This window comes from Pieris brassicae, chromosome 3 (genome assembly GCF_905147105.1).
Source record: "Pieris brassicae chromosome 3, ilPieBrab1.1, whole genome shotgun sequence".
NCBI classification, from domain to species: Eukaryota; Metazoa; Arthropoda; class Insecta; order Lepidoptera; family Pieridae; genus Pieris; species Pieris brassicae.
In genome coordinates this window covers 7477178-7505110 of record NC_059667.1, presented here as the reverse complement: position 1 = coordinate 7505110, position 27933 = coordinate 7477178, and the positions used below count along the sequence as shown (strand labels likewise).

Below are 27933 nucleotides of genomic sequence, written 5' to 3'. Positions count from 1 at the left end.
CTCTTCTACGAAGGGCTTCTTCTGATACTTTTTCTTAAGCTTCTAAGGCCCAGAAGAACTTACGTAACCACGTTAGATCTGTTTAGAGATTTTTTTTTCTTTTGGGGAAGCGGTTCAGCCGTCTGTGCCTGACTTGGATTTTTAGAAGTAAGTCTTCGCGATGTTCTTTGTCGCACGAGTGTTAATTATGTTCATAGAAATAAAGCTCCATTTGGGCACAGCCGTGCTCCGAACGACCTCAGGATTGAGAAGCCCAAGCACAATTTACTACACCACTGTTCGATTCGAGTGAACTTCTATGGAGGATAAAAAACATCTCTAATTCGATAAAAAATTAAGCTTAAACAATTGACTAACGAAAACACACGATTTTGAAAACGCTACACGCTTGAATATTATGAACAAAGCCTAATAATCTCATGATCCTCGTTGATCCCTGACAAATGAGGCATTGTTGCGGTGATGCGATGACGTTAATCATAAAATGCATACAGTATCCACGACCTTTTAAAACTATTTTCTGATCCGACGCCGTAGCAAAAGGATGTTTATTCAGTGTTGTAAAATATACTTATAAATTGAAACCACGGCATGTAAGTTATTTTATGTATTTCATTCCTTTAAATAAACATTAATTGTACAATTTAAACAAGGTACCTCTACTAACTCTAAAAATATAATTAGAACCGTTTAAATTATATGTACTTTTATACCATATTACTGCTTGTTTGCGTGTGTATATATAAATAGTAATATGTAGGAATATTATCTGACTAATGCAATCTATAACTTAATTTAATGTACCGTGGAGGAAAAAAATTAAATTTACGTGGTCTTAATTATACTCGTGTAGAAAAGCTAACATCTATTATCCAAAGTTGAATTGCGTCAACATCTGTTAATAGTGTATGCATTTCGCTGGTTACTACTCCCACACATTCCGGCCCTAATGCTTCCTTTATTGTGCTCTAACATTGTTTGGAAATGACAGGCCATTACCAACACTATGAGAAAGTACACACGTAACATCGCATAGTACATATTGTATTATCAATACAAGTATGTCTTCGTTTTTAATTTCTAGATATTATTAATTTCGAATAAAGGTTATAAACGTTCGAGTGTACTTTAGTGGTTTTCTAAAAAATCTAGTCTGTTATTGTATATGTATAGTCACTGTTTTTTTTTTCACCATATGAAAAAACCGATATACAATTTCTGTACTATATAGTTTCGCTTTTATAAACATTGTAATTGTACTACAATTTTTTATATCTTATTTTAAATTAGTATGACTACAAAAGTTGAGTAAAAATACATCAGAAAGTCTTAAGCAACATTTTTCATACAAAGCCCTTTCAACCGAACCATTTGAATATACGAAAAATCTTTTCACTTTTGTTAAGTTGATTAACTCTCGTAACTTAAGGGCAAAACAATACCTGCACACGTCATTTTAAAACAACCGAGAACAAGGCCGTTGTTTGTACATACCTAAAGTAGGTCGCGAGTCTCGTCTCTTAGGTACATATTTTGTAAATTAGGTAAACTATTTCGTAGGTATTTTGTATTTAATAGATAATGATATTAATATTGAACAAGCGTGTAAGTTAATATCCACAGTAAATAATTATTGTCTTGAGCATTCAAATATACTCTATTCGTTTACTAAGATTCACTTTATCTATCTATCTATTTAGTTTTGACTTCGACCAATATATTTTGACGTGTACTGTACATATAATATAATAATATATAAACCACTATGGGCACATCAGGACCCTGAAATAAAAACCTTGTTTCTAAGGCGTGATTTGCTGTTATTATAAACCTGAATTTTTTGTCACGAGACCATAAAGACTAAAAAAAACAAAGGCTTACCGTACAAGCTCTATCGTACAAAATGAAAACACAAGTAAAGATATCCCTTTATGTTTATTCGCGTTGTTAACAACGAGCCTGCACAAATGCTAATAAATTATGCCGAATGAAATTCAAATTGGCATCATTACAAAAACAATCTGTACTTGTTTGAGTTATTTTTCAAAGCGCTAGTGATTAGGGGTTTGTATTGTAATCGGTTCAAAGCCAGTTGTAATTCAAAATCCCATTGATGTATTTTGGGCATAAAGCATGCATACAGATGTCTGATTAAATACTAATCATGTGCTTCATTTGAAAATAACATTTGTTCATTATCATACAGCTATCATGCATTTAAATTTCGAGGTTAAGGGTCTGTTCCACAATGTATGGATAAAGTACCAAATAGCTACACATAAATTATTTGGAAGATAAAAGTTCCGAATAAGAAACTTCGCGTTTCGGATCGGACTCCTAACTTATGATGGACTTTATGTGACGAATAGCGCTACCTGACAGTCGTGAAACGCATCAATAATGTTTATCCTAGCAATAAGTAATAAATAGCTTAATTGGAACTAATGTAGAACTTATCCGTACATTGTGAAACAGATCCCTATAGTATTGATTTATCAATACAACATCGTTGTATGACAGCTTTCGTGTCATAAGGAGGCACTATGAGACAAAAAATACCAGTATTGCGTAATTTATTTGAATACACTTTTGATTATTCTATTTTCAATGAATTTAAGGCTACAAGCGTGTCTCAAGTTGATCTTAATTTAATAAGAATAAAACTTCGTTCTAATCCAGTAACGTAAGTGATCATTGCTGATTATTGAGCAGTGTTGGTGCGTCAGGCACAGAAGGCTGATCACCTACTTGCCTATTCAATTTACAAATTATCATGAAATATATACAAAAATCTGAGGCCTAGACCTAAAAAGGTTGTAGCGCCATTGATTTATTTTTTGTAATCCAGTAACATTATATATATAGTCATCGTTATTTAAATATAAATAAATCGAAGTTATTTTTAACTCTTCGTTGTTAAGTCAATACAGATTTAAGCTGCCATTCAACAATGACAATGGATTGTAACGATAAAAGATCGCAAAATAAGATTTACGTTACAATAATATAAAGTTCAGCACGTTTTGCTAGACATTGAAAAGTGAAATGCCGTTCAAACATGGACATAACATGTCTGATGTATTTAATTTTAATTATTTCCGGAAATCGAACATTGGCGCTAAATGTGCTAATTTTATTGAATGAAACAATGTAGCATCACAAAAACAAGTTACAATATTAAAATTGAAAAATTGTGTTTATCAAATTTTAAATTAACAAGTTGGCTAAATTACGGTTAACTTTTTTTATATTTTGTTATTATCATAATGCTGCATACATATTTGCTGATGAAGAGGTAATCGCCAAAACTGAAGGCAATTTTCATTTTCATTTCATTTATTTCCAATAAAACACACACACAGAAACACATAAAATAACAATAATCAAAAAGAAAGATAAATAAATAATATTAAAAAAAAGATAAAACTTTTTCTTTAAGAAAAAGGTTTAATTGTGTAATGCGTGTGTGCTGTGGTTGTAATTGGCCTTGGCTCAGCATTATGCTGAGGAGCAGAGTTGTTCCACAGCGCTGTTCATTATGCCATAGACCCCTGCAGCTAGTTTGCGCCTCAGTCGTAAAAAAACAAATAATTTTGAGGCTTAACAAATCGTACTATAAAATATTGTATGATCGCTATATTCGTTGTATCTCTCTCGAATAAAAAAGGAATTATCAAATGAAAAAAGGCCTTTTCTATGTTAGCCTACGAACTTATCAGCTCACCATATAAGGAACGCTTAAGGGGAGGTGACGAAGCAATGTGTGCAGTTCTCATCCCTCAGTTGGTTCAAGTCCCGGCATGTTATTTTTTCTGTATACGCAATTAAGGCTTACTCTTACAAAGAAACCAGGATTAGGAACCGACCTTCTACCTGAGTAATAAGTTTGAGTTAAACGTATTAATCGAAGGCTATCCGATATAAATAGCAATATTTTTAAGCTTTATTGAGCCGCAGTATTTGTCTAATAAAATTTTTATCCCGTCCATAAAGCCATATAGTAAAAATCACGCAAGGTGTTACCATAAAAAATAAGATTTAAATTTTATTACGTCTTACGCAAAATCTGGTGATAAAGAACGAATATAAATCATTTTTATTTGCCGTTTTCAGGTCAAATTTAAATGGATTCACAATATTCATACAATATCTTGATTGCGCCCTCGAAGACTTTTTCTTTTATTATATACTAATCTCGACTCTTGACATAATTTGCGAAGCAAAGTTCTATAAATGGGTTCAAGGTTTTTTCGTGAACATTAAAAAAATATTATAACAATTCTTATAATATCTGAAATATAATAAATAATACAGATTACTATACGTCGTACGCGTCATCTATAAAAAAAACAATTGTTGGTTGCTACAGGACGTAAATCCGCCTATAGACAAAAACGTGCTCTCACGATATGTGTTATGTAATGAAATTCGCGCGAAACTTAAACCACAGAATATAGAATAAGAAAAAAATATCGCTTCAAAATCCTGGCTAGTGATGTGTCACTGTGTGATTATTATTTTTTTTAACGTAGAAAAAACAATTACTTCAGAGATTCAAAATTATCCACTATTATTTATTTTTTTAATTCCAGATAATCGGAGAGAGCATGCTGACTAGACTGCTGACGATAGCACTGGTGGCAGCGAGCTGGCGCACCAGCGACGCTTGTTCGTGCTCGCTTGAACATCCACAGACACACTTTTGTAACAGTGACTTTGGTACGCAATATATACTTATTTCTTAACACTAATAAAAAAACATACAATATCCGAGTAGTGAGTTATGTTAATTGGGTTGTAATTTCTATCGCCTACATATTTAAATTCAGATGAGAAGGCAGGACAGAAACTACTGTATATCGGAATTATTATAACAAAAAACCTATGTTAAATCATTTAAATTTTTAATGAGTGCTTAATATTTCAGTAATTGTTGGACGAGTTCAAAGACTGTTTAGAGGCAAAGATTTCTACGACGCTTACAAAGTGAAAATCCGAAGCGTTTTTAAGGTATGTTTTTCTTATTATGTTCTTTTTCTTGTTCTCGACTATAGTATCCAAATTAAGAAAAGTCATACGAAGTTCCTAAATTAAGGTTACCTTTATAATTTTTAGACTTTAATTCGAGATTTGTATCCAAAACAATATGGAAGCTTAAGATAATAACTGAAATTTGTTTTTAGGCAACTCCAAAGGCGGCTTTAGCTTTAAAATCGGGCCGAATTTTGACGCCTTCACAGGATTCATTATGCGGTGTTAGCCTCCAGCCTCGAGAGACCTATGTCATTACGGGTAAACCACAATTTACATTATATTGTGAAATGTGAAAGAAACGCTGGTGGTCTGGTGTCAATAAGTACTCATAATTTTGTAGATGATTCCTAAAACTTAAGTGTTAGTAAATAATGTTTAAAGAAATTTATTTTTCTTTAGAAAATTATGATTTTTTTAACCTGAGGAACGTAATATTGCAGATCGCCATCAGCAGTTCTTATTTTAGTCTACTGGGCTCATGTATCTCATTAATGGCCTTTTACCTTGATTATAGCAGCTAAAGTTCTTAAGATAAATAAATTATACTTACGACCACTTAAATCGGTTATTAAAATTGTAAAAATAACTTGCAAGAGATAAATGTAATTGTACGCTTATGACTTCTTCTGAAAGCGCGGAACTAAAACCTGGTGCATTCCAAATTTGAAATTGACAATTTACATTCTGGCCACAATTTATTTTTATACTCTTTGAATTTGTATTCAGTAGTTGGTACGATAATATGTTGTATAATGCAGGTCGCGTGATGCACCTGCAAGCACACGTCCAGCTGTGTAGCTACATCAACAAATGGCGGGAGGTGACGCCCCGACAGAGGAAAGGCTTCCGTGTTTTGTATAGACAGGGATGCACGTGCAAGGTAACTTCTTTTATTTATATTTTTCGACAAAATGCCCGTAAGAGTACTAAATTAGTCTAATTGAGACATCCGTAAAAAGGTTTGCTAAATCTGTGGTTAACAGAAGATACGTGTGAGAATTTTAGTTTAAACGGTGAAATAAGACATTTTACATGAATTTAAATAATGAAAACTTATTACTAAACAAAAAAATTGACGATCTATCCTACATTTTTTTTAAACAACAAAAACTAAAACTTTTTAAAAATGAAAACTGCTGTCTGCATATTATATTAAATTTGTAATTTAATATACTCGGTAATGCATATCTGTAGGAGACGAAAATAATGCATAATCTCTATATTCGTCTTTAAGCAGATTTGGAGCAGGACATCTTATATACAGACATTTATAAGTACATAAACAAGCATTAAAATATCCAAGTCTTGCAAATTTCGAGGAACAAGACGGATAATCTCTCCTAATACCTCTTATTACGTTCGTAATCTGAGCAAAATAATAACCTTCATTGAGAGTAAAGCTTTTTTATTTATTTCTTGGCTTGTACTTGTATAATCAGTGTTGGCTTGGCTTTAGTGGCTTCAGCGTGCGACTCACATCCCTGAGGTCGTAGGACTTTCTTTCTATATGTGCATTTAACATTCGCTCGAACGATGAAAGCAAAATTCGTTACAAAAAGTTAACGGCGTGTGTCAGGCACAGAAGGCTGATCACCTACTTGCCTATTAGATTGACGGATCATAAAACAGATACAGAAATCTGATGCCCATACCGTAAAGTTTGTACGCCTCTGATTTAATTTTTGTAGTTGTATAGACAAAGTACAATGTCTGGTTAATGACGTTGATAATTAGTTTAAATTCGAATTTATGAATATAAAGTATTAGAGCCACCATCACCGCTAACATTTTAATGTTCTTAAATTTACTTAGGCATTTTATTATGTAGTCTTTGTAAATCTAGAATACAAAGTCATATGAGTCATTGCTATATATGTATTAAAATATTATAATACAATACTCGTATTCACACCAAGAAACGATTCGAATATGTCAAATTCAATCAATCACTTACAACTTTCTTCCCAAAGCGCGGAACTAAAATCTGGTGCATTCCAAATTCGAAATTGACAATTGTCATACTAAGAAAACATTTTAAACGGATTGAAGCTATGTATTATTATAAACATAATTTTAAATTTTAAATTTTCCGACGTCTTTTACAGCGTGCGTGGTCACGGTGACCACGGTTCAAATTTAAAATTATGTAAATAATTATAAGTTTATAATAATAATACATAGCTTCAATCCGTTTAAAAAGTGTTTTCTTAGTGTGTAAAAGCCATGTTAACAAAAGACAATTGACATACTGATGACAATTGCTCTTCGAATTTGTATTCAGGCGTTGGTACGATAATATGTCGTTCAAGTATTGCGATACTTGCAAAATGGGTATTTCCGTAATGTTGTTAAGTTTGTTTCGACGTTTAATACCTTTATTTCATGACAATTATTGGGCCAAATACAGTTTAAATCAAGAAACAATAGAATGGACTATTTCTCCGTGCCTGGATAAAGCAAATGGGTTTAGAGTAAAAAAAACTAAACAAGGAGCAATTTAAGATACTGATCAGTGTTGACCTAGTTGTGTCACCGTGTGACTGTCATTCCTGAGGTCGTAGGTTCGAACCCGGCTATGCACCAATGGATTTTCTCGGTGACTATGTAACACTCGCTCGTACCGACATGCTTGCGCCCAAAACGTCGATAATCACGAATCAGATACAGAAATTTGAAGCCTAGACCTAAAAGTTTGAGGCGCCATTGTTCGAAAAAAACAATATTAGACAACTTTAAAATACAATAACCAATACCAAGTTATAGATATAGTAAATTAGTGTATAAAGCTGTAGATAACTATGTAAAGCACTCGTCTAATTCAAATAGATACTACTTATAACAATTTTGTAAACAGTAAAATTAAATTCCAGGTGCATATAAACCGACGCAGTACGAAGTCTCCAAACACATGTGTGGCTGGCTACGACGAGTGCTACGAACGACATGGCATCTGCTTACACGATAGGGACAGGCGGTGCAGGTGGACTAGGTAAGACGTTACATATATTAGTTTATCTGATTCCATAGGCAAAGGAAGAATTCACATGATATATATCTTAATTAATAACTATTGATCTATCGATAGTACGATCGCGTTTGATGTTGTGTAAAGCTCACGAAAGGCGTAAAACGCTTTCGATAATAGGGAATCATTAGACAAATAATTGACGGCGGAGTAAAATATTTCTATGCAATTGAATTTTAAGGGAAATAGGTTTTATCTATACAAATTTACTTTGATAAAATTAATTTATTAACGGAAATATTCGTTTATCAAACTACTGTAGGATACTGAATGTATTTTCACTTCATTAACAAATTCGTAATTCATAATTTTGTTTATCAAATACAAAACCTTTCAAAGCCAATAGGATAGTGTCGAACGATAACAATTCCAGACGATAAGATATTATAAACTAATTAGGAATATTAATGTAAACTCGCTCCACCAAAATTTGATTATAGATTATGAGAATTTAGAAGGTTTTTGTCAGTTTAAAATATAGTCAATAGATCAAAATAACTTACAACAGTAACGTTCAAGTAATCATCACATACTCAGCAAAATATTCACCTAATATCTTTTATCACAATAAAGTTCTGTTAACACTCCTGTCTGAACTCGATAAACACTAATGGACGCGTTTACGAGAAGGATAATTCTAAGAGTTTTGCGTTTTAATGAATGAATGTGATAGTTTCGTAAATTTAACATAGTAGGTTATGAACCGAGAACTTCGGCGGCTCCAAAGGTTTATTCATAGGCGAGACTCCGTTGTACGAAGTATGTTAAAATCATCTGGGTTTAACATATGGAAGTATCGACTGTAAATATTGTCCTTAGATTTGGAGATACTTTGGAAAAGTATTAAAGGAACAGGGACTTCAAATTTGTTTTAGTTTTCTATTTATCCGTTTCAATTATTATTATTACTATGTAGGTTAAAATTATTTTAAATACTTTATATTTGTGTGTTATGAATTAAAAAAAATATAGTTCGATAGATTATAATAATAATACAGAGATATACTGTAAGCATGTTAGAGCATATTTTGTAGATCCGGAAAACGGTGACTTGGACTTTGTACTTACAAATATGCTTACTTAACGTTACGTGTTTATACGTAATGCAAGTTAGCATCTATATATAAACAACTCAAATTTATTTAAACAACATAAAACAATTATTATTTTAATTAATTAAAAACCACGTTTGTGCAGATTTTGTAAATAATAATAATCCACGTCACGCCTATTTTTTTTCAATCAAGATTTTTTATGGGTTGAACTCAAATTGCATCGATAGTAGGTAACTGTATAATCTTCTTATTGCCATAGCGATTGCGATCTTGACGTTTTTATATCCAATTCTGACGTTGGATCACTAGATATAGAAACTCAACATTAAAATCGGAATCACAATCACTATTGCTATTGGGAGTGACAAAATAGGCTTCTTAAATTATTTTGAGTGAGGAACCGTGGTTGAGAATCCGTCGCTTGACCACTAAGCTAGTATTACTCTCGTTTGTTTTTTTTTATTATTAGATAAGTACTCATTACAAAGCAACTGCTCTGCAAATTAAAGCCTTAGATTAAAAAGTTAAGTAACTTTCATCCTACATGAATTCTCAATAGAGATTAAATTAAGCTCTATATAGATTAACGACCACGCCCACTAATATATTTATCACCAGTAAAAAAACACTACTGTCAATCTATAAAATCCGTCTATAGTACTTAAGCTAAATAAGATGTTCCTACGCAGTTTTTGCTTTAGTGTTGACAATGAGTAATGCGGATTGATTAAATCATCATTTTCGGAGTTCTCTGACCTTAAATAATTAATTATACGTGAAACTAAGACATAGTGCTGACATGACATGTTAGGTTTTTTTATGATATGGTAACACTGATTGATTATCTATGCCATCGTAATTCCTGGCATTTTATGCGTAGAAGTCTTTAGTTTTTTGCCCCTAAGAGTAACGGTTGCAGCTCCTTACAAACGTTGTGTTAAACAAAAACTTGGCGATTAAAAAGAGTGGCGGAGAGTTTATTGCGAGTTCTTCTCTTCCATTCTACGCCCTTGATTTGACTGGCAGTAAATGCAAAATTAGAAGCATTTCATGTACATTTATTTCTTTGACGTTCATAAGTGTACATTGTGTTACTTATATGAAAAAATGAAGAAGATAAGAAATAAATAAGAATTTTCTCCATTGCATTATTAATAAATAAGTAAACATATTATTAATAAGGTCTAAAATCTGGAACTTAATTTTGATAAATTATTAGTTTGTATTGTTCAATCTATCTTTATACTATAATTATAATGTGCAACCGTCTAAGAATGGTTCTAACGAATTTCCATTATAAAGAAGAAAGGTACCATACGTATGTATTCATTAAAATACTAATTGACATCATGTATTACCGTGAGCCTATATACATTATTGTGCGATGTGGTTTATCAACTCATTATATATTATTATTTTAAATTCCAACTCACAAATATACAGTATTTACAACTTCCTTAACCTAAATAGTAATAATAATTAAAAAAATTTTTTAATTTAAATTTTATTTCTTACTTCACTATAAATATATCTATATTTTAATAAACATTTTCACTAAGGTATAGGATTTCAATTTCTTCTATTATTTGAAAGCAACCGTAATAAAATATATTAATAAAAAAACATTTTATTTCAGAGCCCCAGCCCTAACCAGGTGTCTACAGAAGCAATATTACAACAATAACAGCACTATGACTTGAGTCCCGAAACGAATTACTAAAATAATTAAAAGGAGGAATGGTCATTTTGTACCCTATGGCTAGGTAACAATACAAATTGTAATGATATAATATATTTAAAAAGATCGACGCTATGGCAGCCGTCAAAGATTCAAACTCTTGTTTCTTTAGATGGGAAATAACATCATTACTGTGCTTCATGCTTGTACCAACAATTATATTCCTTAATATCTTAACTCCGTTCGCGTCGCTCATGATTGGCCATACATATTTGGGTCGCAGGTGACCATTTTTCTTAAACTCCTGATCCGTTACCGTTGAGTTACTAATGTAGAAGCTTTAACTTCAGTTTTGTCTCAAATTTTCTAAATTATTTTTGCTTGTATATTGGCGTAGGCAGCACGGGCTATGATTTAATGGTGTTTTTTTTTACTGAAAGTACCAATTGTTATAGCCTTCTAGTTGTTTTGTCTTTAACGGACATTGTGTATTATTTATTTTAAGTTAACTATGATTAAGTGAAAGTATTGTAAATTAACAAATAGGTTTAAGAATAAAGAGTTAAGCGAAGTGCCTATTTTTTAACGCCTGTTGGATTATTTAACCTAAATGACTTTTGGTAATTTGCTAATTATCGCAACGGCAGTTAATAAGCTACGACGAAGATAATAGTATTTTTGGTATTAGTGTTTAAGAAGGTTGCCCTATTAATACATAATTACTATCTAATATTAATAATAGCTACTATAAAAATGGAGTAGATGAGTATATAAATGGTACGTGGTACGAAACTTATACTAGGACTTACCATATCAGTGTGGTTGTGGTAGTACGTTTGTTCAATAAGTGGGAAGTTCTCACGCCCCAAACGTCGCTGTAATTGAAGAAGATGTCCGAATACCCAGGGTCGGTCCTGAAACCAATTAAATCTTTAGTGCTGATAAAACTTTGTCAAACTTGATCATTGCTTTAAAGGTCACACCAGAAACATTTCCGTTATAATTAATATTAGAACATTTATTTTAACGAATAAAATTCCGTAATTCTATTCTGATTCTGTTATTTTTTTTCTAGTATTTTCCTGTTATATTAAGTAAGATTCCTCCTAAATTATAGTAGTATAAACAGGAATAAGGAAAGAAGTTTTTGGTATGAAACCTGTAATTAAATAATCTGTGAAATTGTTATAATAAAAATTATTACTGAATTATTATTGATTTTGTAGGGTGGAAGTACTTTGCTCATCAAATGAGGTTTTCCTACTGAGGAACCCAGGCCATGAAGTTATAAATTTAATTTCTTTTGTTTCATACAAATTACGTGTCGTAACGAAACCAATCAACCAATCTTATTAAAAACAACGTTAAGGACATAAAGCTTGTATGCTACAATAAAATTTATCAAGAAAAGAGAGACCAAGACCAGGGGTAACTCACTGGTAAAAATAATAAAGTGTTACAAAAAGGCTTGCATTTACGTGAATGCATAGCTTCATTTATCAGGAGTATTAAATTGCGGTTGAAATAACAATTTTGCTCTACGTTATTTGCATAACTATAACTTTGCCGCAGTAGAAGTGACATTTAAGGCATCCCCAAGGAACGAAGTGATTAATTTCTCATCGTATATTAAATGTTGACTACGAAGTGAACATTATCCTAGTCTGCTGCTGACAACAATTTCTGTTGTTATTAATAATGTCACACATTTCTTTTTTCTGTAATGACGTTTTAGTAATTCTTAGTTTTTGTCACACACAAGTTATTTAATTATAATATGGTTCTACTTTATGTCGGCAAAAGGCATTCCACAATGTTCTATTTATGGCCTCTCGATCTTGTGTTAAAATCAGATTAACAATTTTACGTAAAGATTTAAGGAGTTTAAAAGTATTTTTAATATTCTTGCATAAGCATTGCTTTATAAGTTTTATGCAAAGTCGCCGATGTCTACGGTCGAAAATAGTTCTACTTTGTAATCAATCTAACTCACATTAAATCTAATATCTCACCTGGAAGTGGTAAATTGAGTTTAGGCTGTTAATAGACGGAACGCCTCCAAACTTTAGCCCCAGCAGTAATGCGCGGTGGTCTGAGCCTGCATCGCGCACATTTTGCCTCACCAACACGAAATCTGGCCTATTTAATTTTGATTTACATACGTTATATATTATTATATGTCATGTCAACGTCGTATGGGAACTGGGCAGGCACATATAGGCACTACATAATTATTGTTTTGCCAAGAATCGAACCTATTCTGATTCGTGCGTATTAAACGCCTGTATAAAACTAATAGCTGCCAGAGTGTACAATTCGTTGGTTTATAATTGAGGCAACGTATGAGATTGTGTTTATTTGAGAGAGCTTTTGAGCTTTGGCAAGACTTTTGCGACCTCTTCAACTTTAGATATTTTATTCCTCCCCAATTATTCACTTGAAGCTTCATCAGGAAGTAAGACTAGAGTCTGTAGAAAAATTCGTTCGGTAGCTTTTAAGGTTATAGCGTTCATTTAATATGTAAAAATATCGAATGAATATTATCTATGTCAAAAATATTGAAGTAACTGAAAAAACATACTTGAAACATCGAGTAACTTTGGTGCCGCCACGGTATACCGCCATAGACACATTGGCGCCATCTGAATTCGCCGTCACTGTCAGTTCCTGGACAAAGAATAATTTTAGAAAATAATAAACAAAGATTGCCGTTAGGTCAATACTGTCTCGCCTTCCATTACAATCAGCAATCTTATATATTATTCGGTCAGCGGCTTACGCTTAGTATAATAAAACCTAAACTAACATTCTTTGGTTACTTAAAAAAGCTAATTTGCAAGTAAAGGCAACAATGAGTATACCTTTTCCTTCCAAAATTAGTCTGTAAAAACATGAAATTTGATTAAAACTCGGCGACGCTTAAATTGAGTTAATTTTCATGAGGGGTGACGAACCGAACGGAATATTTTAAGATGAAGTATTATGAAGAATTTCGAAGCATGACAACTTAATTTAAACTTGATATTTAGTTAAAGTAATGCAACTAAGGTTAAGACTGAAACAGTACAAATAACAATTGAATAAATATTAGGTCCTTACATATGAAATTGGCGTATTTCGTACTGGCCACTTTAATCACGATGTTCTCCTCTTTGGTAAGGAATTCCAAATTCAAATTTGTACAGCTATTTACTCATGTATTTGTGCTTCGATGACCGTCATTCATTTGTTTTTTTTCTTCTGTTTTTTTCTGTTTGCGTCACTCATTTTACAAAATGGAAAACTTAAAGTATCGCATTATTTACGAGTACGAGTTCCGCCGTGGCATTAGTGCTGCGAAAACGACTCGAAGGGTGAATGATGTGTATGGCGGTCATGTTGCAAAAGAAAACACAGTTCGTTTTTGGTTTTCGAAAGTTCTAGAAATTTTGACCTGCAGAACAAGCCCCGTGGACGGCCTGAGACCCAAGTTGATAATGAAGTATTGAGGGCTATTGTGGAAGCGGATCCATCGCAAACCACGTCCGAGTTAGCTGCAGGCTGCGGTGTTAGTGATAAAACTGTTTTAATTCACTTGAAGCAAATTGGGAAGATTAAAAAGCTTGAAAGGTGGGTACCTCACGAATTGACTGAAGCAAACCGGCAAACGCGCGCTACTTTACATTACTGAACCGGCACAATAATTAAGGTATTTTAAACCGAATCATTACCTGTGATGAAAAATGGATTCTTTACGATAATCGGAAGCGCTCAGCGCAATAGTTGGATCTGGCCAGCCAGCCAAATCCTGCCCCAAGCGAAAATTAACCCCAAAAAAGTTACTTGTAAGCGTTTGGTGGACTAGTGCCGGTATTGTTCATTGCAGTTTTCTCAAATCTGGCCAGACTATTACGGCTGATGTCTATTGTCAGCAATTGCATGACCATGATGGAAAAGCTAGCGGCTAAACAACCTAGGCTGGTCAATCGCTTCACGCCACTGCTACTTCACGATAACGCTAGACCACACACTGCAAAACAGACGGCTACCAAATTAGAAGAGCTTCTCTGTCTAAGACATCCTCCGTACTCCCCGGACCTTGCTCCAACAGATTACCATTTCTTTGGAAATTTGGACAACTTCTTGCAAGGGAAAAAATTTAACTCTGTCCAAATCGCCTTCACAGATTTTAGTGATTCCCGTCCGACTGGTTATTTGTAAAGGGATCAATGAACTACCTATGAGATGGCAAAAGTGCATAGAAAACAATGGTTCATACTTTGATTAATTAAATATATTATATGTAAAAATATTCGACTTTTTGTTCCTCCCATACAAAACGCCAATTTCATATGTAAGGACCTAATATATAATTTATATATTATAGCGCTAAATATATAACATGTAACAACGCTTTGCTTTGCTTTTTCAAGGAGTAAGATGTGATACACCGAAATTCTCCTTAATTCTCTATTTCAGTGTCGTGGTAATGCATAACACTAGTTTTGTTTTATACATAAATATAGTAACATAAAAGGCATTTATTGATTCCAGACTACTCTATTTTAATCGATATTACGTATCAAAGACTATGACGTATTTTATTACGCGACCATAGACTTGAAATATTTACGTAATTATAGTGAGTTTCAAATAATCCATTTAGTCATTGATGTCACTACGGTAACAGCGAATACTAGCACAGCTATCTTTGTTTAGTTCATTCATTGCGTTTAAACGAAAAATCTAGATCTCAAAAAAAAAACTTAAATATACTTTCACTTATTCGGTTAATCGTAATTAATATTATTTAATTCCTATATAAACATTAACGTACATGAAATGGTGTTTATGATATGTTCGCTATATTTTAGAGAAATACTTACTCTAAACTCAGCTTGTTCCACACGAATGTCCCATTCTCCCGGTAGTCGTCGATTGCGGAAATATTTCGACCAGTCAGTGTTCTGATCGTCCACAACTAGCAAAGTGACGCAGCGGTCCCGATTGTACCCGCGACCGACGGACGCCACAGATGTCACACTCCCTAAGGATTACGTAATTTTTTATAAAATCCAGGAAAAAATTAAGACGCTGTCCGTCCTATTTTTTGTAACTTTTGCTCAAACATCACATGTTACAAGGACAATCATAAACTTATGAAAGTATCTTAAGGAAAGGATATACATGTCTGAAAATAACTTAAGAAGGCGCAGCGCTAACCAGATCCATGCAATTCCTCACAATCGAGTAGCCCGCAATTTCACAGCACACAACTCACAAGAGGACTCTTTATATTGAAGTAGTAATTGAATTTTGTTACGATAAAGAATCGTTAATATCAACCCTAGAGACGGTGTTATACTAACGGATTATATAGAAAAGGTTATATCTTTTAAAGTTTATTGAATACCCAATAATTAAAAAGAATTTAAAAAGTTTTCCTCTTCAAAATAATATATTTAACGTTCCTGTGTTTCTTAGGACTCACCTACGATAACAAAGTATTGTTTTATCTGGCATAAAGCATATTATTACAGTGATGATGGACAAATGAAGATCTGTCAGGAACTGAAGAGCGTTTCACTCCCTCGTCTACAGAAATTTCATAAAAATAACAGCAAAAAATAATGAAAAATAGTGAAAACTTTATACGAAGTAAGCATTTATGACCAAAGCTTAAATTAAACCCACGTAAACTATGCGGTCCTTTTTATTCCAACCGGGCAAAGGACAGACAGATTTAGATTTATGCTAATCAAAGGACATGGAAATCCTTTTTGTACTTGTTTATTCTGGCAAAAATCTCATTTCTCTTAGCGCCGTAATGATGCTTAAAATTAGATGTTCAAAATGCTACCAAATCCATTAGCCCTCAGAGTAAACCTACATTAGGATTGCCTTCATTATGAAATTTAGATTTGTCTCTTTATTTTAATAATTCTAAAAGTGATTTATTATACGTTAAAAAGATATTTCTTGTGTCTTCTTAACGAGCGAAGCGCTTATCAAATTCTAATATGATAATTAAAAGTTAGACTTGGAACGTTTCTTGAAATCGGAATTATTTCAGTTATTTAAATTAAATGACAGCATAATCTCAAAATCACTTTATTCATATAGATAAACAAGTAGACCTTAAACTCAGAAAAAAACGTTAAATTGACGGGCAAGAAGAACTAGCAAGAAACTTTCCGCTACTCTTTTTAATCGCTACGTTTTGAGTCATACAAATTGTTTGAACTGCAAATCAATCCCAAGGATTAGGAACATTTAAATATTCGTAAAATTTATAAATAAAAATCTATTGATTTACGTTTAACGAGGGCTTTGAATTTATTTAGTGATAATTCTTTAATTTTGTTTGGGAGTTTGTTGTAAAAACGAATACAATTTCTAGATAAGGAGTGGTATATCTTCTGGAGCCTGGTTGGGTATAGTTGATAAAATACACTAATTCTATATATACAAAAAATTGAAAAATATACCCTTCATTGAACAATATATGTATGTACGGCACTGGGCTGACATTTTAACGTACTGCAAGTCGTAAAAGATCTTATAGCAAAATTTTTATCTACAATACATAGCTTACCCAATAAATTGGCGCCTTGATCCCTCGCCGCGCCAGTTAAAGATTGTACGCGTTGTAAGAGAGATTCCCTCGATTTCGCTGGTGACGAGGGAGCTGATGTTCCTCTAGACCCTCCTCGGAGATTCAATGACAGGTCTCCTGACCCAGCAGTAACCGCAGTAGCTGTTGCTGGGGCAGTCGTTGCTGCCGCTGGCGGTGCTGAACCACTCCCGAGGCTACCACCTGTCGCTGTTATCAAATGAAATTAGGCATAAGATAAAAGTTACAATTAAACCTTAATAAAAGAGTATCGCTACAAAGATATCCTATATATATAGTTTAAAAATTAAATTTAAATTACGTAATGTTTTTTTAATGCTAGAGGACATACAATCACAGCAATGGACTTTTCTCTCTATGCTAAAAGTCACTCGTAACGTGAAAGATCAGATTGAGAGGAAACCGCCAAAGCTTTAACCCATTAGTGAACGGCGTGTATCAGGCACAGAAGGCTAATCTCCTATTTGCCTATAAGACAAAAACATATGGCCCCGAAACAGATACCCAGTGAGGCCAAGACCAAGTTAGTGCGACACACATTTTTTTAATGTTTCTATTCATTGACAAAGTTAAGAGGAATCTAACAATCCCTGAATGAAATGGTTGTTATAAATAAATAACACTCAAGCTAATGAAAATTATATAGAAATATTTACACGTTTTTTTCTAAAAACTAATTAAAGACGTTTTAACAAAAATTTCGATCGGAGTATGAAACAACATTAATTGTATTTATTACCACTTCGTTACATTGAACATAACTAAAGGACCTTTTCGTTTTTGAGCGTTCTCTTTCAGGCAACCACTATAATATAAGTAAAGTAAAATGTAGACTTTTAAATCAGTCGTCCAGACGCATCCAAGAAGAGTCAGAAATTAAACACAAGGAATTACAGCTTACGATGAATAACATGACATATTCCAAATAAAATCCAAAACTAACGAACAGAGTTTTTGGGTGAATTAAGTGAGTGAAGTTTTAAGTATCTCACTATGGTTTTATATAAATTTACTGAAATATAAAGATTATTGTTGAAAAGATCGTAAATAATTTAGCCTACGCAACGCTTAAAAAGGGTCATCGCAGAACATTGCCATCCATTTTAGTAGGTGCGGCTTTTGAGGAAGGACTCTTTCTTTATACAATTGGAGGTCGTATCCCGAATGTCAGTAAAAGCGTTTAAATTATATATATGAAACAAAAACATGTTATTTTTCATGAAGTTTGAAAACATGCTTTTAATTATACATCCTTTCCAAGTACTTTTATGAGAAAAACCCAAGTAGCCACCTCCTTAGCGCTGCGAAGTGCAAACACTTGACCTGTTATTTTAACACAAAAACATGATAGCTTTTACCCTACTAAAAAACTTTTTATTTAATACAACTTTATTAGTACAAAATTCACATTATATTTACACTAGGGATAACTTAACAGAACTTATAAACTTCCAAAAAATTCCCAAACCCCCATTTATTTGGTAACTTTCGTAAAAGTTCCATAATTTTATTAAGAGTACGCGGAAATATAATATAATTTGATATTTTTTTATCAACGCTACATGTACTATGTTTTGACAAAAGAAACGTTTTTTAAGCAAGCTATTCACACTGAATAAACAAAATGAAAAAAGCTTATATTTTTAGTAGAATCGTCATATTATGAATAAGTTTTCAACTTTACTTATTCATTAACATACTTCTCGAATATGTTGAATAATTATACGAATTGAGAACTAATTTTAGATATTTAAATGGCAAATATAATTTGTTTCTGTAACTTATAGTTACTAAAACAAATGGACATGGGCTATATTTTTTAAACTATGGGCGGAAGGTCGTAGTGAATAATATAAAATATAGTTACATAATCTTACCCTGGGAGACTGGCCTTTGCTGCGGCTTGGGCTGGCTGGTGGTGGCCGGGCGGCCGGTGTAGGGATCGACCTCCCCTTCATCACACTCCGACTGAAGGTCACCGGAGCTGAATCTGCGCAACGCGTCCGCTGAACTACGCGCATCACCGCACACGGCAGACGGGAAGGAAACCGACACACACTATGTAGCCACTCATTGGTACCTAGCACTCTACTCTTAAGTCCCTAAACACCCTACCAAAGATATCCACCAAGCTTTAAGGCAAAGCAACGCAATGCATTAACAAGGGGCAAGTTACGTAATTATTATCGGAAATCTGTATCGAATTCTGTCATCTCGATTAGAGATCCATTGCAGTAACGGTTATAATCGCAGAGTAATTCGACATTTTAAACCAAAATTTGGAGATTAAAAAGAGAGGCGCAGCTCGTCCGCTCTACGCTCTTGATTTGAAAAGTAGTGAATGTAAATTTAGAACTTTTTTTTAATATTGATATACATAGTAAACAAATTCTATATGATTTAATTGGAATTAAAATCCACTTATAATGGAATGTAAAATAATTCTTATATTGATTTACTATATTCTAGTGATAGTGGTTATGAAATATTGCTTGCTTTGATAGCTTGAAATCTATTATTATTTATCCTAAATGAATGGGAAGCTTATTTTAAATTTCGAATTAGCGCTTGTCCCATTGAGCGTAAATATCAAAGCAATACAGATTTACAACAACGAGGGAGGAAGCACATTGCCATGCAATGACGATGGTAGACATTATTATTTTTTTATTTTATTAGGGCTATGAGTGCTACACGGTGTGACCCAGCATGGGATGTAGAGGGATGTATCTGATAACATACGATTCTTACTTCTTAATATTCTTACTTTCTTACTTACTACACGACGGATTGCTAAAGGACACTTCCTCAGCCCGTCAAGCAGGGTTCGCGATAAAAAGGTATAGTGAAAACATTTGAATAAGACTGGTTCAGTTTTGAAGAGGTTTATTTATGAATTATATTAATGTGTGATTAATGTAGTGAGTCGTATGTATCAGATATAAGGGAGCAGTATGGTCAAGCAGCAATGCCTAAAAAGCTGTAACTAATATGTCATATATCATTAAAACGCTGTTCTGATAGTTACAACTTTTTTGAACCAGCTTTTGCTTATGATGTAGGCAGGAAGGGTAGGTAAGTGCGATTTTGAGCAGTGTAGAGTTACATAACTAACTTCTCACTCATATGGCAATGCAATGTCAGATGAATGAGATGACATAATGCAAGTTTTATAAAAACAATAACGATCCGATTGAGTAGGTATTTAATGAGTTTACATAATTAAGAGCACTTTTAAATCCTTTTAATTAACACACAGCCTCGACGAATAGATGATTGATAAATATCGTTTAAATTTAAAAGACACAATTATTTTATGTCAAATAACATAAATGGACAAAACATTTTAAGGTAAACCCAGATAATACGAGTTGACATTGAAGTTTTAAAAAGAATAAACAAAATTATTAACTGACCAATCATTCAAAACGTTTAAAAGAATCTGAACCATAAAACAATTACAATCTATAGACAATTTTAATTTCTATATAATCTATATCAACAGAGATTATAAATCTCTTATTAGTCTTTGAAATAGCTGTACTACGAGTAATTGTGAACGTTAATGACACAAGCTTACCTTCGTTTCAGGTAATTGACATTGGTGGTGAAGGAATTCCGGAAGCTTGAGAACGACAGGGTTGAAGTGGTCGCGGCCTGCGGGCCACAAATGCCAGGGCACCCCGAACGATCTATCTTGACCGCAGCTACAAATGTTATGTTATTACGAATAATATGGCAAATTGAAAAGCTCTCGCAATAGACACGTTACGATACACTTTTGTATTGAACATTTAAAATACGCTCCGAACGAACTTGAACGAAAATGTTATACAAATATAGTCAAAATAGTTGTAAATATGATTGCAAATAGATTGCAAATAGTTGTAGATATGAATCTCTGTTACGTCAATATTGTAAAATGTTCTCCATCCATCCATACAAAGGTATATCAGACTCTTCAAGTAAAGAAAATTGAAGCTTAGGAAACTTACCAGTTCCATTGTATAAAATAAAATTTGATTTAATTACAAAAAACAGAAATATTTGTATAAACAGTAAATACTATTGACAATAAGAAAAGAATAACGTAAAATAATTTTAATTACTACATAAAGTTAGCAACATTCCTTCACTAGTATATCTAGCTCACAGTCTGGTTCAAAATGCTTTTGTGCACTCACTGCAGTATCTAGTTCGCTTAAAATCCTGGTTATAAATATCCAAATACAGAAATTTTACTGCCTTAAGTCTACTACGGTACAGAGGATACTGCATACGCAGACATCGGGTTTGAGCCCTGAATACGATTACGAAAAACAATTAAACGTGTTCCTATTAAAACATACAACAATACAGTTAATACATACCTCGGTAAATTCACTCGCAAGTTGTCTTGCAAGCTGATCGTCGAGCGGAATACGCTGTCAAGTTACACGGACACGTTGCGACGAGGTGGTTTCCTGTGGATAATATTATTGAAGTAAACTTAATTTAACCTTCACGCCTCAACGTAAAACGTGGTCTCAATATAAAATTAAAACATTTAATGGCTAATTTAGTAGAACAGTTTAAAGGGAGTTTTTAAAAATCATACATTACACGAGATAGTTATCGGAGATTTTAAAAAGTCCTATAAAACTACATATCTTTAACCTGTTTTAAATTAAATAGTCTAATCTAATACTTGTAAAACTACTAACCTAACCTAACCTAACCTAACCGTTAGAGATCGTATTAAAAATATTCTTTGACTGTGATAAATGGGTGTAATTTTAAATTTTTCGCTCCCCGTTTACCTCGTAATCGGAGTTAAGAGACAAATGCAAAGACTTAAAGCCTCATTTCAGCTTAATTATCTTGTTCATGTCTCATTTTAAACTTTTGTATTCGTCTCTGTAGCTTAGTGGCGAGCTCTAATAACTTAGAGGTCAGTCACCGATGAACAATGGTTTCCCTTAGGTAGGCACATCTACTTAAAAATAATTATAATATATAATAATAAAAATCTAAATTGGATTGCGATTTTTTTATAATGATATATAATAAGTGATGATTTCTAGTTCTAGAACTATATAAAGTTCTCTCCGTCTCATGAAACTTAAATATTAATCGTTTTAGCAAGAAACAACTACAAATATTCCCGTGTATATAACAATTTAGAAAATTCAATTGGCAAAACATAATAATATATATGACGAATTTAAAAAAGTAAAACAGAATTTTTTCAGGAAAAAATATTATTATCAAAGTCATTAGTACTTTTTATCTTAATTACATGTAGAAGAAGACGTGGGCGTCAGAACCCCGTTTCGAAAATTCACATAAATACAAAGCCATACAACACAGTCAAAGCCATAAACATCGTCTAGTGGATCTCGCACAAAGTACACACTTTTACAGGGCCATAAATAACAATAATTGGGGCTTTTTCCACTTAAAAAGGGTTCCATGTCCCGACGACTCCGGCTAAATTTATTTTCACATAAATAATCTAGACTATGTGACGCTTACGCTATTTAGTCTAGATCAAGAAATTATGTTACCCAGACTAAAAAAGATGTTTCTCGATCCCACATCCCTGAACGCTATTTATTTTCCTTGGGAATCGACCCCAAACTTTCCAGGAATTAAAACCATTCACGCAATTGTGTTTTCTGCGTAATTTAATAAAATAAATGTTAGAATTACGGGTATAAAATCAGTTACAACGTTAAAGTAATATCGAGGTTTAGTACGATGTTATTCGGGGCGGGCAGTTTGCCAATTCGACTATCGAATTTCCCGCCCTAAGCAGTTCACAGCCCGGTTACAGCTTCGGTCCATTGACTCCATGAACAATGGCCGTGAATATGTAACAGAGAATAGGAGCATAAACCCTTTAAGATTTTAAATTTATAACATTCTACAAGTTTTAATAGATTTTATAATAAAAAATAAATTTATTATAATACACGACCGTTAGCACGACGGCTTTTACAGTTTAATGTGACAAAAGTGAAGAAGGTACCTCATTATTCAGGTCATAAATTGTCAGGATATTTAACAAAAAAATATCACATCGCCTTATAACCTTATCGTAATTATAAACCGTTTTTGCGGTAACGCTCGACTTAAAAGCTTTAATTATTACTGATTCCTGAAAACTAAATATGTACACAGATATTCGTTTAAGAAGAGCACTCGGATGTGACAATGTTAGACGAAACGATTGTACTTTTCGTTCGAACGAGATTGATCTACAGCATCTCGTATGCGTCGAGTACAAAGTTTTGTCTACCGCGTCTCGCCTTCTTTGACGAATACGCGTCAATTCAACTAGTAGTTAAAACATTAATAACTTCAAAAATAAAAACCTAAACAAATTCCAATTTTCATAACTTTTATGAACTAAGACTTGTGATTTGCCTGTTTTTGAAAATAAATAAACACAAAAAGTACTAATACAAAGTTACTTTTTATTATTTTAATTAGGTACATATATTTATAGTTTTGAGAGGTTTATACTACGGTGACGTGTTACCAAAGCGTGTTGGGATCACACTGTAGACACAAAATAACGTAAAGAAATGCAGCGAGCTTTTAACTACGTTTATTCATTTCATACCAACGTCGCCGGCGACGATAAACTTATACCTATAAATAATAGCAACTATGAGTTGACATAAAAATCAAATATTCAGGGGTTCTAAGCGACTTGGAAAGTAGTTGGAGTCGTGCCAAATAAACGACAAGAGGATCGGTCTTATGAGAAAAACAGTTAACAATCGCACTGATTGTGTTTATATGTATTCAATTCAGCTGTCGCAAAATGGAAAATATTGATTTTACTGCCTTGCTTTTATTTTATTAGTTAGTTAACTTAGTATTGTTTCTGCATTTGAATTGTTCAATCGAAATTGATTGCATATAATATATAAAGTATAGAGATTTAACTGAGTTCATTAACGATGTTACGGCTCTTACAGCCTATACGTAAAATAAATGGAATATTGTGAATAAGATTGATACACTCTGTAAGATGACTATTATTTGATCTGTTTAATAAATATTTTTTTAACTTTTAATTAAGAAATTGGCTTTTGCTCTAAATGTAGACCAATTTGATGCCTTTCACGAATGTTTGTACATATTTTAATGAATAGTAACAAAAGTAGTGTTCATTAATCTTCTGGTTTCGTGATATTAAAACAAATTTATAATCTTCATACAACAGCGTTGCGGTTAGAATTAACATATCCTTAGGTGAGATTAATGCAATGTTTGCGTGTTACATTTTGCTATTCGTTTTCCGTGTTTTTGCTTATATTTCATTAAAAGATTTTACTCGAACTACGAATCTTTTTCATGTCGGAAGATAACAATTATTTGTTGTCTTTTTAATTATTTAAAGGAAAAGGCTTTATTTAATAGTCGTTTTTTATTTCATTTCATCATTCATGCCGGGCGCCACTAATCGTATTTCCGAACCAATTTGACCTAGGCTCCTATAAGAAAAGATCGTACCAATTCAAAAAGGCCGGCAACGCACTTGCGAGTCCTCTACCAGTGTGGGTGTCTATCAGTTAACATTAGGATATCAGATATTTTTTTGAGATATTGACGAAAGAGTGCATGCAGAATGAATGTTAGTCGATATAGAAACTTATAATTCGTTTATTATTATTTAGTCTTAGCCTCTATTAGTAAATTACAGTTTACATTATATCTGATTTGCTTATATTATAAATGTGAATCTACGCTTTAAATTCCAGAAGAACACAGTTGTGGGTAAAATAAAAATATTACTTTATTTACTAAAATCCTTTATTTGTAAAAAAAATATTTTTTTTAAATATTAGGATAATATAATGCATGCGAATTAAACAAAAATATTGGAATAAATTAAGGAGTATCATTAAAGTGTCTTCCCTTTAACAGAGACTGTAAGAAGTGTTATTGGACACTTTCTTCTGTTAAAAATCATTTTTAAACTAGATTACACTTAAATTACTCATTAGTCTTAAGTTAGGCTAGATCGTAATATTCCATGATGTCTTAATAAAGACACATGTAAAAAATATTTCAATTCAATCGGTATAAGATGTTCGTCAATATAACCGTTTTACCTATATTACTAGAAAGAGACGAGCTGAGCATTATTTGATAAAGTTATATTATCTTAATTAGTACAACACAGATTTATTACATGTTAAACCATATATTTACTGTGATTAATAATTGAAACAATAAATACGTATATTAAGTAATAGTACTTGTTATTATCAATAGAACTATTGTCTTTTTATTATTAATAAATTAACATTGTGATTAAGAAACTCGTAATCGAACATCAAATTTAGGTCAATGGAGTTTTAATCAACGATCAATGAACTGACCATTAAATGGTTATTATGAGGGCACTGTTACTATTATTAATTAAAAAAGTCCTATTCAAGACGAAAACCCATTATTTTGTACCCCCGCCCTACATACCTATTTAAACCGGACAGCTTCCTGACACAAATTTTGAACAATGCCTGCGTTATACAAATATCCTTGTGCGTAAATGAAAACCTTAATTTTATATAGAACCTATTATTATGTAAAGGAAATACTCACAGATAATTGTTATAAATCCGTCGAATTATTCGCACAAGCCGTTTACGAGTAGGAAAACGAGTAAATGGGGGTGGCTTCGGTGACACTGAAGTGAAAATCGGCGGTACAGCGCACGCCGGGATTATTGATTTTTGGCGGGAACGAATTCGGTGGCGCCATCTTGGCAAAAACTACGTACGTGATGCAAGCGATATTATCGTGATGGCGCGATTATTATTTGTAATTGAGGTTCAAATCTCGGTTGTACACCGATGGATTTTGGTTTTATTCATTGTTACGATGAAGGGTAATAAACTGGCATGTCTTAGTCCAAAAGTTGAGGACATGTACCGACTGATCACCCATATGAACATAAAAACAAATAATTATTAATGAAACAAATGCAATCAGAGGCTTAGATCTAAAAGCCACGAGGTTTAAATATACAAACCTGTTTTTCAACAATTCCATTTCATCCAACGGGAGTTGCAGCTTGCCTGCTACGCTTAAAGTTTTTCGGGGAATCATGAGTAATCCCAGTGTTCTGCAGGAACACGATTTATTTGCACCAAACTGCTATTCGAGATGGCGAAAACAACGGTTATTTGAAGCCCCTACGAACTGTCTCCGAAAGTCGATATTTTTTTATGATTCTCGGAGCGAATTCCCCAAAATTAAATAAAATATTTATATTACAATAATTAATTATACTATCGCATATAAGCTGTTAAGGTAGTTTTATAGTTTAAGATAAATACATCTTGAAACATTATATATAAGTATAATTATTATGTTCAACTAGCGACCAGTTATGGTATGACGAAGACTTTGTATGTGAATACCTCGTAATTTAAAATTAATAACATCCGATACATTTTGTTTATTTATGCATAAACAACTCCATAAGAGCTTTTATTGTAAAAGGACGTAAGCGACAAAAACAATGAAACTTTATTTTAAATTCTATTTACTCTGTATGAATAGTCTATAAATAAATTTGTATTCACAAAGCTTGACTCATTGACAAACCTTAGCCATATAAATACAAGTATGTGTGTACTTCCTTCTTTGGAAACATTCCTGACTAATTTAATTTGTAATTTAATGTCTAAGCGACCACCATTGATGCATGTCTTATTGCGACTGATTCTACACCGTTTATAGTAAAGTTAAGCTGTAAACGACCGTCTTAGTTTCGTTTCAGAAGGCCTAAAGCATAATGATTCAATATCAGGTGAAACAATAATGTATGTACACAGTACAGTTTACATAGCTTAAGAACTTGAAACTAGTAAATCAGTCCGATATTTTTTAGATATTGGTATTAAATTTTTTAATACTTTATAGACAAGATAAACGCACTCACACGTAGTACATCAGTAGTCATGAAGGTCATATATAATTTAAATGTATGATGAAAATATTTTAGTTAGAAAAGGAAAAAACTAGGATCAGTTGGTGCTCTACCTGCGGTATGCAAGTGTGCGTCAGTTGTTAACAAAGAGGCGAAGGTGCGTATGTGGGCGTATGTCGTAATGCCCTGCGCCGACGCAACTTGAAGAGCATGCGTTCACACTGCGCGTTACTTTATTTATTACATTAAATTCTTTTAATATTATACATTACATTCGCATTGTTAAATTAGTTATTTGTATTGACTTCGATTAATTATATAAAACAAGATTTAATAATTTATAATTTCAGTTATATGGACTAACTTATGTAAAAAATTGTTCAAATCAACCAAGATTAAATTTTACGTCTGAGTAAAGGAAGCATACAAAAAATGATTCAATGGCGCTACAACCTTTTTAGGTCTGCGCCTCAGATTACTGTATCTATCATGAAACAGATTTGTAAATCGAATAGGCAAGTAGGTGATCAGCCTTCTGTGCCTGACACATGCCGTCAACTTTTTTGGGTCTAAGGCAAGCCGGTTTCCTCATGA

General features: G+C 32.8%; 2 protein-coding genes across 3 annotated transcripts in view; one reads left to right on the top strand and one right to left on the bottom strand.

The window, feature by feature from the left end:
- LOC123707358 (tissue inhibitor of metalloproteinase) overlaps nt 1-11363 on the top strand; it is a 44607-nt gene extending 33244 nt beyond the window's left edge. The window contains exons 1-7 of one of the 2 annotated variants that reach the window (XM_045657359.1): nt 574-593; nt 4593-4719; nt 4928-5010; nt 5184-5292; nt 5793-5914; nt 7905-8023; nt 10751-11363. In XM_045657359.1, the coding sequence (XP_045513315.1) occupies nt 4608-4719; nt 4928-5010; nt 5184-5292; nt 5793-5914; nt 7905-8023; nt 10751-10814 (609 nt within the window). In that variant the 5' untranslated portion in view covers nt 574-593; nt 4593-4607 and the 3' untranslated portion in view covers nt 10815-11363. Of the gene's footprint in view, nt 1-573; nt 594-4592; nt 4720-4927; nt 5011-5183; nt 5293-5792; nt 5915-7904; nt 8024-10750 lie in introns of those variants that run through there. The other variant, XM_045657358.1, reaches the window with a different exon arrangement.
- LOC123707765 (synapsin) overlaps nt 1-27933 on the bottom strand; it is an 85314-nt gene that overhangs the window by 56919 nt on the left and 462 nt on the right. Inside the window, exons 2-8 of the mRNA XM_045658104.1 lie at nt 20986-21112; nt 19283-19395; nt 17367-17594; nt 15658-15818; nt 13374-13459; nt 12805-12931; nt 11602-11706 (exon numbers count right to left, since the gene is read on the bottom strand). Of these exons, the coding sequence (XP_045514060.1) occupies nt 11602-11706; nt 12805-12931; nt 13374-13459; nt 15658-15818; nt 17367-17594; nt 19283-19395; nt 20986-21112 (947 nt within the window). The remainder of the gene's footprint in view (nt 1-11601; nt 11707-12804; nt 12932-13373; nt 13460-15657; nt 15819-17366; nt 17595-19282; nt 19396-20985; nt 21113-27933) is intronic.